This window comes from Rhamphochromis sp. 'chilingali', assembly GCF_963969265.1.
Source record: "Rhamphochromis sp. 'chilingali' genome assembly, chromosome: 9".
In the NCBI taxonomy this organism is placed as follows: Eukaryota; Metazoa; Chordata; class Actinopteri; order Cichliformes; family Cichlidae; genus Rhamphochromis; species Rhamphochromis sp. 'chilingali'.
The window spans coordinates 37,170,548-37,182,744 of record NC_137936.1 but is presented as its reverse complement, the minus strand read 5'-3'; the positions used below and the strand labels follow the sequence as shown (position 1 = coordinate 37,182,744).

The following is a 12,197-nucleotide window of genomic DNA, read 5'->3' as shown; positions in this document are numbered from 1 at the left end:
GGACAGGAGGAGACTGGGGGACAGGAGGAGACTGGACTAGAGGTGAGTGAACTGACTGGAGGGCAGCAGGAGACTGGACTAGAGGTGAGTGAACTGACTGGAGGGCAGCAGGAGACTGGACTAGAGGTGAGTGAACTGACTGGAGGGCAGCAGGAGACTGGACTAGAGGTGAGTGAACTGACTGGAGGGAAAGCTGAACAGCAGGTGAGGGAACTGACTGGAGTGGAGATGCTAAGGGAGGAACAGAGGCAGGCGTGGCTGACGACGGAGCTGAGGTTGGTGTGGCTGATGGCTGAGCTACAGACTGGGCTAGACGGGGAGATAAGGCTACGGCCTGGGCTAGTAAAGCTGGTGCCTGAGCAGGGGACACTTCAGCCAGCCTAACCAGGGATAAAGCTAGTGCGTGAAAGGCTGGATCAGGTGGTGGATGAAGTGGTGGACTGATTGGCTCTTCCGTGCCTCCAGAGCGTGAGGGCACTGGCTGGAGAGCCTCAGCTGAGTCTCTAGGGGGGTCAGGCCAGATCCTGGCCGCCCTCAGCCTAGGCGCTGGGACAGGCACGGGAGGTGGCTGGACACCAGTCACCCCCACCCGAGGAACAGAGGTGGGTGTGGAGGTATACGGGGTCACAGCTGCCCTCGTCCTGGGTGCGGGCACAGGTGTGGGTGTCGGCTGACTGACAGGAGTGGAAATGATGACTGGGTGAGTAATACTGACAGGTGTATCTGGCTTTATTCTGGTCCTTCTGCCACCACTATTTACAGTCTTTGACTGAACAGTCTTTGGGGGAGCAGAGCAGAAAAAATCTTCCCAGTCCACTTCATCCTCTAGGAGGGAAACATCCCATGAATCAGAAAAGGGTCTATTGTGTGTTTTAAGTGGATAATCAGACGGTGAGTGCGAAAAACAGTCACTGGAGCTCACCATCGGGAGATGCTGGAAATAGTCCTTGTTATGGCGACGTGTGCGCCGCTTTCTCCGGGAAGAGGCAATGGGCGGGGTACACAGCCGAGCCTCTGGCACGGGAGCCTCCATTGAGCCGAGGTGGGAGGCGGAGCCACCGTGCCATGGCGAGGTTGAAGGTCCGGTGAGTAAAATGGCTGGCGGGCGAGCGAGGAGCGTAGCAGCGGAAGAGCGAGCGGCCGAAGCCTGGCCTGTGACGCCCACTCTCCGCGGCGAATGCTCCGATGCAGGTGAGGCAGCAGGTGGAGGACCGCGGCGTCTCCGAGGCCCGCCCAGAGCCAGGCGAGTCCCCTCAAAGACGTGCTCCCTCTCTGAGAAGAGCCGCTGTTTCCACCTGAGCTTCTCCGCCCAAATGGAGAGCGCTGCGTCCTGCCGCTCGAAAAGGTCCGAGTCCGCTGGGTCCACAACGCGGGGTCGGGTCATTCTGTCAGCGGTAGTGTCGTGGATGAGAGAAGGAGGACCCAAACGCTGGACTCACAGGCAGGTAGGTGAAGGTGGATGTTTATTGCCGAAGGAGCGAGCAAACAGTACAGAGGGAGGAAATGGCTGGCTGGCTGGCTGAATGAATGAATGAATGAATGAATGACCAAAAGACAGACTGACTGACTGACTGACTGACTGAACATACAGACGACATCAGACTTACATCATCAATGACCCGACACTGAATGGGTAGAACAGAGGGCTTAAATACACAGGCTGGTGATAATGATGATAATGAGGGACCGGTGAGTACACAGCTGAACATAATGAACTAATGATAATGGGAAGAGGACTGAACATAATACACACAGACCAAGGCTAACACAATAAAACAGGAAGTGGAACAGGCAGTAGATAAACAGTGAGTGTGAACTGAAAACACTGGGTCACCGACCCAGGAACCCTGACAAGTAATTAGTTAGATTACTCATTACTGAAAAAAGTAACGGCGTTATTCCCAACACGTATGCTGTCTGTGTTTTCTCAATGCTAGTTCAGAGTCTGTTCCTAGTTTTTGGTTATGCTTTCTGATTTTTTTAGTGTTGAAATACCTACAGCAGTAAAGTTGCCTCTCTCAGTTTTCCCCTCTTGTGTTTGGGTCCTATCCTGCCTGCTGAACATGAAAAGATGTGATGCAACACAGGTTTTAAACAGCTATGAAAATCACTGAATTCTGTTTTTAAAAGCATATTTACAACACAAATATTTCAGAGTCATTCTAGTATAGACTGTACTGCAAAATCATGTGAGTCATATCCTGTTATTTATGATGCAACACTATTAAAAATATATAAAGACAGCGAAGCATGAGTCAGCTTCTTTTCCTAATTTCTATTTAGTCATCACCACCACTGTCTTCATTTCTCCCACGCCCCAGTAAAAACTGTATCAGTTAAAAACTAAATAAAGATTTCAACTTAAAAAATCCCCCAAAACAAACAAAAAAAGCCTTTACTTCATGTTACAACTCATAAAGTCATTTTCTGAACTGCTATTCCTGTTTTGTGGACTTCCTGTTAATTTAAACTCAAACCACATCTAGTTTACTGACGCAAAGTAATGAGATATGAAGGTGGAAGGAGTTCTTTTTAAAAGTAAAACAGGGTGAGGACAGACAGAAATTCACTAACATCAGTCGAGCTCAGGAGACAATCAAGATTTGAAGATGAGCATCCAAAAACAACAGATGAAGTTGCTGCTATTCATCCTCTCACTGATGGCAGGTAAAAGGTTTCTACCACATCATATCTGGTATTACATGCTAGTCGCTGCTATACTGTTATGACATCATGTTATGGAAACATTTATTACAACATACATTTTTGCCTCCAGTACAGTTTTCTATATAGTCAGTACAGTTTCAGTGATGTGCTTCTGTACTGTGTTTATAACTGATAACTATATGAGTTTACAGAAGCATGCGTTCATGCAGACAGATTAAAATACTGAGAGAATAAAATCCCTCTCAGTAAAGAGACAGTTCAGTTGTTTTTATGTGTTAGACAATAAAACTTTTATTATTGTGCTTTGTTTCGGAAATATAAAACAGTAACTGTGAATCTTCAAAGCAAATTTTCAGTATCATAAATTAATTTATTAAATCATTTTGCAGAGAATAGTCTAAGAAGCTTAGAAAGAAAAGCGTCTGGAGTTTGACCCACACTCATTTTCACACCTTGGCTCACGTGATTAGGTAGAGGATCAATAAGGTGTCCGTGACCTTCTTGCGGACACTCCCATAGGGCTTAAAATCTGGGACTCCACCATTTGCTCTTAGAACTCAATTCAATTCAATTCAAATTTATTTATACCAAATCACAACAACAATCGCCTCAAATATATATTTATATTGTACAGTATATCCTATAATAATAGATACAGAGAAAAACCCAACAATCATATGACCCCCCTATGAGCAAGCACTTTGGCGACAGTGGGAAGGAAAAACTTCCTTTTAACAGGAAGAAACCTCCGGCAGAACCAGGCTCAGGGAGGGGCGGGGCCATCTGCTGTGACCGGCTGGAGTGAGAGAAGGAAGACAGGATAAAGACATGCTGTGGAAGAGAGACAGAGGTTAATAACAGATATGATTCAATGCAGAGAGGTCTGTTAACACATAGTGAGTGAGAAAGGTGACTGGAAAGGAAAAACTCAATGCATCATGGGAATCCCCAGCAGCCTATGTCTATTGCAGCATAACTAAGGGAGGATTCAGGGTCACCTGGTCCAGCCCTAACTATATGCTTTAGCAAAAAGGAAAGTTTGAAGCCTAATCTTAAAAGTAGAGATAGTGTCTGTCTCCTGAATCCAAACTGGAAGCTGGTTCCACAGAAGAGGGGCCTGAAAACTGAAGGCTCTGCCTCCCATTCTACTTTTAAATATTCTAGGAACAACAAGTAGGCCTGCAGAGCGAGAGCAAAGTGCTCTAATAGGGTGATATGGTACTACAAGGTCATTAAGATAAGATGGGGCCTGATTATTTAAGACCTTGTATGTGAGGAGCAGGATTTTGAATTAAATTCTGGATTTAACAGAAAGCCAATGAAGAGAAACCAAATGTTGCCATGTTGAGGCTGTCATTTTTAGCATCTACATGGATGTTGAAATCACCCACAATAATTATTTTATCTGAGCTCAGAACTAAATCAGATAAAAAGTCTGAGAAATCAGACAGAAACTCTGTGTTAGGCCCAGGTGGACGATAGATGATAACAAGTAAGACTGGTTTCTGAGTTTTACAGTTGGGGTGGACGAGGCTAAGCATCAGGCTTTCAAATGAAGCTTGGCTTAGAACTGAAGAAGCTTCTCGGATGAAACATCTTCAAGAAAAGTCCAGACGCTTTTCTTTCCAAACTCCTTATACTACAATGACCTGGATGACTGAGAACCTTGACAGACATTTTGCAATTCATTTGTTATATATCGAGCTAAAAGGCACGGCTACAACACAAAAACACAACATTTCAAAATTGTTCACAAAGAATGAAACTGAACAAGAAGAAATAAAACACTTGTATGTTTTGTCATACACCATAATTATGCATTCATATTAATCTAACTAATTTAGATCAAACTGGCCATTTAAAACAAATGTAATAAGAGACATTAAAATAAATAACTGTGTGTGACTTTTGACATCTGACATGATGTGAATATTTGTCTTTAGGTTGTGAGCGGATGTCAGAAGCAGCACCCTGCGAAGGAGAGTGGGTTAAATTCATCTTCAATCAAAAAACAAATGGAAGATTTCAAATGGAAAAAGTTGTTAATCTTCCTCAAAAAAACCAAATAAACCCTGGCAAGTTGATCGTCAAGGAGCTTAATAATGCCGACAGCAACGGAAAACAATCCAAAGACACAGAATTTGAAGTTGGTACGAAGTTGTGGGTTTTTTGGTCCCATAAAAGAAACTTTATTTGCAATGTTAAATAAGATAAATGTAATGAAGAGTAAAATATCTGATACACACTTTACTGTGTTTTATCTTGGTTTTCTTTTTTCCCTTTAGATAAAGATGGGTGCCCCAAACCATTTAATCAAACTGCATACAGAAATAATAACACCACCATCACCTGTGATTCTCCTGATGGAAAATACAAGCCCGCTTTTTTCTGCAAAGAGGATAACTCCACTTGTCAGAACGTTTTACCAAAAAGCCCTTCTCCGCAGCCAAACTGGAGAATCATGTCAACAAACACCAGCAGCAGCATTTCCATCAGTCATGTGTCCTCACAGGATGCTGGAGTCTACTGGTGTGGAGTGAAATCAGGTGACAAAGAGTTTTCTCTTCAACAAATACATCTAGAGGTTAAAGGTGAGTAATTCACATCTTCACCCTCTTATGTTTCAATTTTATATCAGGGCATGACTAAAATACTACATGTTATAGTGCAGATGTAAATGAAGAAGTTCCATGTTACTGAAGAGCTTTACGATAAGAACACAGAAGGCAGGGACTTTACTCCCGATACTGCAAAAATGAACTTGAATTTGAATTTATTTATTTAAAAGGGACAGTGCAGTTTAACATAGTCCAAGTACAAACATGAAGCTGATGTAACGCACATAAGTTTATAGCTATTGCTAATTGTCAACAATTGTCCCTTGTTGGGCTTACAATCAAAATAGATACATTTTACAATAAAGCATACACTTTCATAAAACCAAATGACATCATAAATACAATTACAGTTAATAGACAATAAATTAAAATAATATTAAAATTAGTTAAAATGGCTACATCTCTGATTTCCTTTTAACCAAACTTTAACCTTCAATGTAAAGGATCTGATGTCTGTAATCAATTTGATTTTGGTTGGAAGTGTGTTCCACAGATGGCAATGCCTTTATGGAAAAAGCTGACTGACCAAATAGATCTTATATTAGTCCATGTTTTATCCTTTGAATCCCCTCTTGCATTTGCCATTCAATTGGGAAGGGAGACACAACAGTGTCAGAATGAGGCTCTCTGTGTTGTACGCAATGTCAATCAGTCTATTTCACTTGCTGGTTTTATCTGTAAATATATTGCAATATAATAGCTTGCAGTTGCCGTTCACCTTGCGATTACTATCTTGTCTCTGGATGTATCCATCCTATTTATACATTTAAAGACTAATTTAAGAAAACACAAATGATTAAAACTCTTAAAACTAAGTAGATTATATTTCTTTAAAATGTGACAGTGATGCCACCGAACAGAGTTTTTATCCATTATTTTTAAAGATTGGTTATATAAGGACACCACAGGCTGAATTATAGATGGTGTTGCCTGGGTCCAAACTGTCATACAATATGAAAAATGAGAGAATATCATAGAATGCATAAATAACTGAGCCTCTGAACTAGGTATATAGTGCCGAATCAACTTAAAACAATTCAGATTAGCGTTGGCCGTCTTAGAAATCTTCTTTACATGCTTGTCAAATTTAAGATGTGAATCTAAAATTATTCCCAGAAACTTAAAATCTTTGACCTTTTTTATTTCTTTGTTCCTTAACTTGATTTTAAAATCATCAGATGAACTTAGTTTCCTAATAGAAAAACACATAGAAACTGTTTTTTTCTTTATTCAATACAAGATGATTATGTTCCAGCCATTGTTGGACATCATTTAGATGTGCCGATAAGGTGTCTGCTGCTTCACCAGGTGACTTAGCTGGTACGTGTATAACTGCATCATCTGCATAAAGTTGGCAGCTAGCTTTTGGACAACTGGCAGGCAAATCATTTATAAACAAACTTTCTCGTTTGGCTCTCAGCGAAGGCGGTCGCACTTTTCTCCTCTCCTCTCCCTTATCTTCCCTGCTTATGTCCTTGTCTTGTCTCGTGTTTTTTACTACTTTTCCCTGGAACATTCTCTCACAGTCTGTTCTCTAAAACCTAAAAGAGGAATTATGGATTGGATCAACTGCTCCCTAAATGCAATTGACACCCCTTTCTCAACGAGAAGTTTGGGCTCGGGTGAGCCTGAGTGCTGAAGATATCTACCTATTCGGAACCATGATAACAGGGTTCTTGCTGATCGGAGCTGGCTTGGCCCTGACTTATCGAAGAATTAAGAAAGCGGAACCGGCTGTTCAAACCCCCACAGGGCTGCCCGCTGGGATTGGAACGATGGGAAGAGGCATGAGTTTCTCAAAATGGGCTCATTGAGTGCAGCACGGATAAGATCTTGGAGAGGCTACGGCTGCTGTGAATACTCAGAATAAGATCTCTGACTGCAGACTGGATACATCTCGAAAGGGCTAGCCCAGAATAACATCTCTGGGCGCAAATTGGATGACATCTCGGGGAGGCACACTGCCGTGAGTTCTCAGAAATCGGCTCCTTGAGCACAAGAAATGACAACATCACAGAACGCAAGTATGGCGAAGCTCGCGGCTCTCCAAGGCTGCCATATCGCGCCATCGGCCCCTCTGGCCAACACCAGTAGGAGGTAGGGTAAAGTGTCTTGCCCAAGGACACAACGACCAGGACAGAGAGCTCGAACCAGCGACCTTCCAGTTACAGATGCGCTTCCCAACCCCCTGAGCCACGGTCGGCCCCGTGTTTAGTTTGTTCCTTCCCATTCCATGCAGGCCACCTGGGTTGGCTGGTAGACTGTTTACTTAGCCTGGCAGGGCGAAGGACACTGTCTCAGCTGAACTATGGACACGCACACATACACTTACACTGATAAGCACACACTCATCCCCCTCCCTTTCCAAACGCCTTTGATGCTTGATTCCTGCGGGGGAACACGGCGGGGCTGTGTGCCGCGCTGGAATGGTAGCGAGTGCAGGGCGGCTGCTGTGTTCGCTTCGGATTACTCCTCACCCCCCACCCACCCCTGTGGCTTGTCATGTCTTTCACAATGTTGTGCTGTGGACAATTATGTGCTTTTTGTGCAGAGGAGTTTTTTTGTTTCCTGTTCTCGTGCTGTCCTACCATGGAAGCACAGCATGAGTAGAGGTCTCTTTTTTTCCCTCTTGTACTTTCCCATTGTAGTGTACATTTCAGTGTTTTTCTGTAATGCTACCGATCTCCGACTTGTATCCCCATGTGATGTCTGTGTTGTGTAAGGTCGGGGGGGGGGGGGCATTTCACTGCAGGACAACCTGCATGTGGCAAATAAAGCTTTGATTGATTGATTGATTAAATAGCAATGGGCCAAGTACAGATCATTGGGATCACAATACCCATTCTGTTTTCCAACATGGATGACTTTTCTTTATCAACCCTCACACACTGCTCTCTTTTGTGAAGATAGGACTCAAACCAATCAACTGCTTGCTTTGCAAAGTCAAATTTTATCAACTTGGAAAGAAGTATGTCGTGGCTGACAGTGTCAAAAGCCTATTTTTGGTCAAGGAACACTGCACCCACAACTTTACCATTATCCAGATTACACTTAATATTTTCAACAAAATAGCAATTTGCCATTTCTGTGGAAAATTTTGGTCTAAAACCAAACTGCATTGGATGAAGCAGTTGATTAGTCTCTAAGTAATCAATTAACTGTGCTGCCACAGCCTTCTCAAGCACATTTGAAAGAACAGAGAGTATGGAAACTGGACGATAATTACATATCAAGTCACGCTCGCCTCCTTTAAAGACTGGAGTAACTACAGCCCCTTTCCACTCATGCTAGAATGCTAGAAATTATAAATATGTTTGCAACAAAACATTTTTCTTTTAATAGAAACATTTGAAGATCATTTTAAAATAACTTTATTGTGACGTTAAAGGATAAAGTAAGACATGTTTTAAGTATTTTGTCGAGGTCCAGTTTATAAAAAGCTGTGAAAAAATGTTGTTTTTTTAATGTATCACTCTGAAATGTTTTCAGTGTTTTCAATATTTTTTTTTAGAGTATTTTACATTATTAATATTTTCAAACTTTATTTTTGTAAAATTCCTCAACAGAGACCTTCTGGATGGTTAAAAAACAAACCTGTGGGTTAATATTTTCTCTTTGGTCTTTCTTTTATTTTACAGATGGCTTAGAGGTTATCATCAGTGTTACTGTGTCTGTAGCTGTGCTCCTGCTGTTTCTGATAGCACTGATCCTCATCTACAAACGTAAGAATGTTCGCAGTTTCAAGATATCTTTTTTATTTCATTAAATTAATGGTCTTTGGCAATTCGTAGTTAAACCAGATTTACATTAAAACCAAACTATGAACTACTAATAAATAATTCTGCTTGGTTGCTATTTTAGGAAATGGTGCAGCAGGACGTCATGTCAAAGAGGTTCGTGATGAAATTATTTCTTTTTTTACTTTTATTTATCAAAACTGAGTTGAATTGAAAATCACAACAGCAGTCACCTCAGGGCACTTTATATTAAAATAAAGCCCTACAGTAATGGAGAGAAAACCCCAACAATGAGATGGCCCCTTATAAGCAAGCGCTTTGGCGACAGTAGGAAAGACAAACTCCCTTTTAACAGGAAGAAACTTCCAGTAGAACCATGGTCAGGGAGAGGAGATCATCTGCTACAGCTGGTTGGGGGTGAGGGGAGGGAGACAGGACAAAAGACATGCTGTGGAAGAGAACTACAATGAGTAGTAATAATAAGTAATGATTCAGTGCAAAGAAGTGTATAAACACATAGTGAGTGAGAAAGCTGACTGAAGGAGAAACACTCAATGCATGATGGGAATCACCCCCACAGCCTACACCTACTGCAGCATAACTGGGAGAGGATTGAGGGTCACCTAATCCAGCCCTCATCTGGTTTCACAGAAGAGGGGCCTGACAGCTAAAGGCTCTGTCGTCTTCCTTATGAAGCAAGAACTACACAGTCGACAGACGGATGTTAAAGTTGTTTCTTAATGTTTGTGACATTTCTGCAGGTTTATTGTAAATTCTTATTTATTACATGGTGAACTTTGTATACTTGGACTTTCCAAGTCATCATGTTACACTATAATCCTATAATTGCTGTGCTGTTAGGTCAGTGGAATAGGTTGTAGTGGAAAAAGGTTGTGAGATTCAGTCTCCCCAGTGATTTAGCTTTCAATAATCTCTCACTCTTCTTGTAACTGTTTGTTTTATTTTTTCATTATAAACATAATATAAAGACGTGAGTCTAGACAACAATGTAAACTCTCCAATGTCTGCAAAACGTAAATTTTGGAATCATTTCAGACTTCACGACAAGACAAAAAAATGTCAGCTGATGGTTATTCAAGGCTGAATAGTAGAAAAAAATTGTAAAAAAAAAAAGCATATTTTTTGTTTCTGGCAACATAGGAACAATTTTTATGGATAGTGTTTAGACATAAACTCATTTTCTGCTTATTGTTGAAGGACTGTATCTGTGACGAGAGACAGGAGAACCTCCAGAACCCAGAAAATGCAGTGAACTCGATTTCCATCAGTGCCAATAATCCCATAAACCACACTGCCTCGCCACATTACGCTGCCATCAACTTTCAAGTGAGGTCTGAAAAAGCTGGCAGTGTGATACTCCAACCCAGCTCCTCTGCCTGTGAGTATTCTGCTGTGAAGTTCAGCAAGTGTCCAGACGACCTGACCGTGACCGAACCACACAGACTGGTGAAGTAGATCCTCCACTTATCAGGCAAAATGAAAATGAAAAAAAGATCAGCTCTGTGAGGAACATGTTTGTTGTAAAACTGTTAAAAATTAGCAAGGAATCATGTGATTACTTTTGGGTTTCGGGATTTAAACCAAGCTATTTAGATGAAAGTCTCACATTTTTGTGACAGTATTCGTCTGTTCGGGGGTCTTAGACTTCTGCCAGATTATCTACCGGTTCACATCAGCAGTGAAATGCATTGTGTCTCAATGGACCTGAGATAATGTGTTATACCATGCTGTGGTATCATGCACAGAGTTGAACACAGTTCATTCAGCCCAATGCAGAGTTTAAACCAGTTCAGAGCACAGTTAGTGGAGGTGAATTTAAGCTGATACTAAAATGGAAATGAGGCACACGGGGAAATTTCGTCAAATTAAAGTCTGCTCTTCAATCACATCTTAATTGTTGTTATATTTACAGTTGAATGTGATGGTTTACAGAGACAAAAGTACAAAAAACGTGATGCACAAATACTTACGAAGCTAACTGTGTCACCACATGGACAGGTCGATCCACCGTTCTCTACCAGTCAGAATAGTGGGCGGTTACTCAGGGAGTGAACTGGTCAGCAGTCCCACATAACATGAAAACAATCAAAAGTGATGTTGTGAGTTTGACACACAAACCAGCTTTTCAGGATTGAGATCATCAGCAGTTGCACCAGTTTGTTTTTACAGTGCTGTTAATGATGTAAAGTTGGGAAATAAATACAGACTGTGGGGGATGTGTCATTATTATCTTTTTGTCATCAATTGCATCATGTCTCTGTGGAAGTCAGAGTTTCAGGCTGCATGTGAGAACGGTGTAGACTCAACTGATTCTCCTCGCAATAAAAGAATTTTCTATGAAAGTACTAAACGTCTATTTCTGTCACACTGTGCCACACACTTCCTGTTATTTATACTTAAACCACTTATTTCCTCTTTATCAACAAGAAGCAATAAGGTTGGTGAGAAAATAAACTTAAAAGGGAAGGACAGAGAGAGATGAGGGAACAAAGTTTTAGGTCAGAGAAGAGAAACAATCAAGAAACAACACTGGACGCCAAACACCCGAGAGACAAACAGCCAAAGGCAAACTAGTCTGACCGACCATTCTAAGTACTAAGACACATTTTAACCATAAATGTAGACAACAATTAGTTTCGTATACTTGATGATATATAGTTTGTTGTGAGGAGGCAGTGCTAACCACTGTGACCACACTCTGACACACACTTGTACATCCACACTCAAGATGAAATCTCAAACCAAATAAGGGAAACGATCAAACCTGGTGATGGTTTTTAGTCTTTACTTTCAAATTTTCTCCCCTGGTGCAGAAATATTGGAGAAAACTGTTTATGTGCTTCATTTGTCTGTAAGAGTTAATATGCGAGATTAGTGTCATCCTGGTTTGACAAACAGCAGATCGAGTTGTGTTTATTTCTTCCAGCTGTTTGTGTGTATTAAATGTGATTCATAATTCAGTTCTTGAATTTTAATGAATTGGCTTTGATAATGAACACAAAGAGAGGGTCAGACAGATGGTACAACATGAATACTTTTGTGAGACAAGTGAGCTGTTCCGCACAAAGTCACTAAACAAAGATTGTAAACAGATATAAACGCACACTTTCTATCATTTTTGTGTCTTGAAAGTGTACAAATGTTCTGTCTTTAC

General features: G+C 41.3%; 1 protein-coding gene across 1 annotated transcript; it reads left to right on the top strand.

Moving 5' to 3' along the window:
• Positions 1 to 1,094: 1,094 nt before the first annotated feature.
• Positions 1,095 to 11,988, top strand: LOC308402781 (uncharacterized protein; the record flags this gene model as incomplete). Its single annotated transcript, XM_080891877.1, has 7 exons — positions 1,095 to 1,191; positions 1,281 to 1,445; positions 4,611 to 4,817; positions 4,953 to 5,258; positions 8,924 to 9,007; positions 9,147 to 9,178; positions 10,241 to 11,988. The coding sequence occupies 7 exons, from the start codon at positions 1,095 to 1,097 to the stop codon at positions 10,496 to 10,498; spliced, it is 1,149 nt and encodes a 382-aa protein (XP_080748003.1). The 3' UTR covers positions 10,499 to 11,988.
• Positions 11,989 to 12,197: the final 209 nt, after the last annotated feature.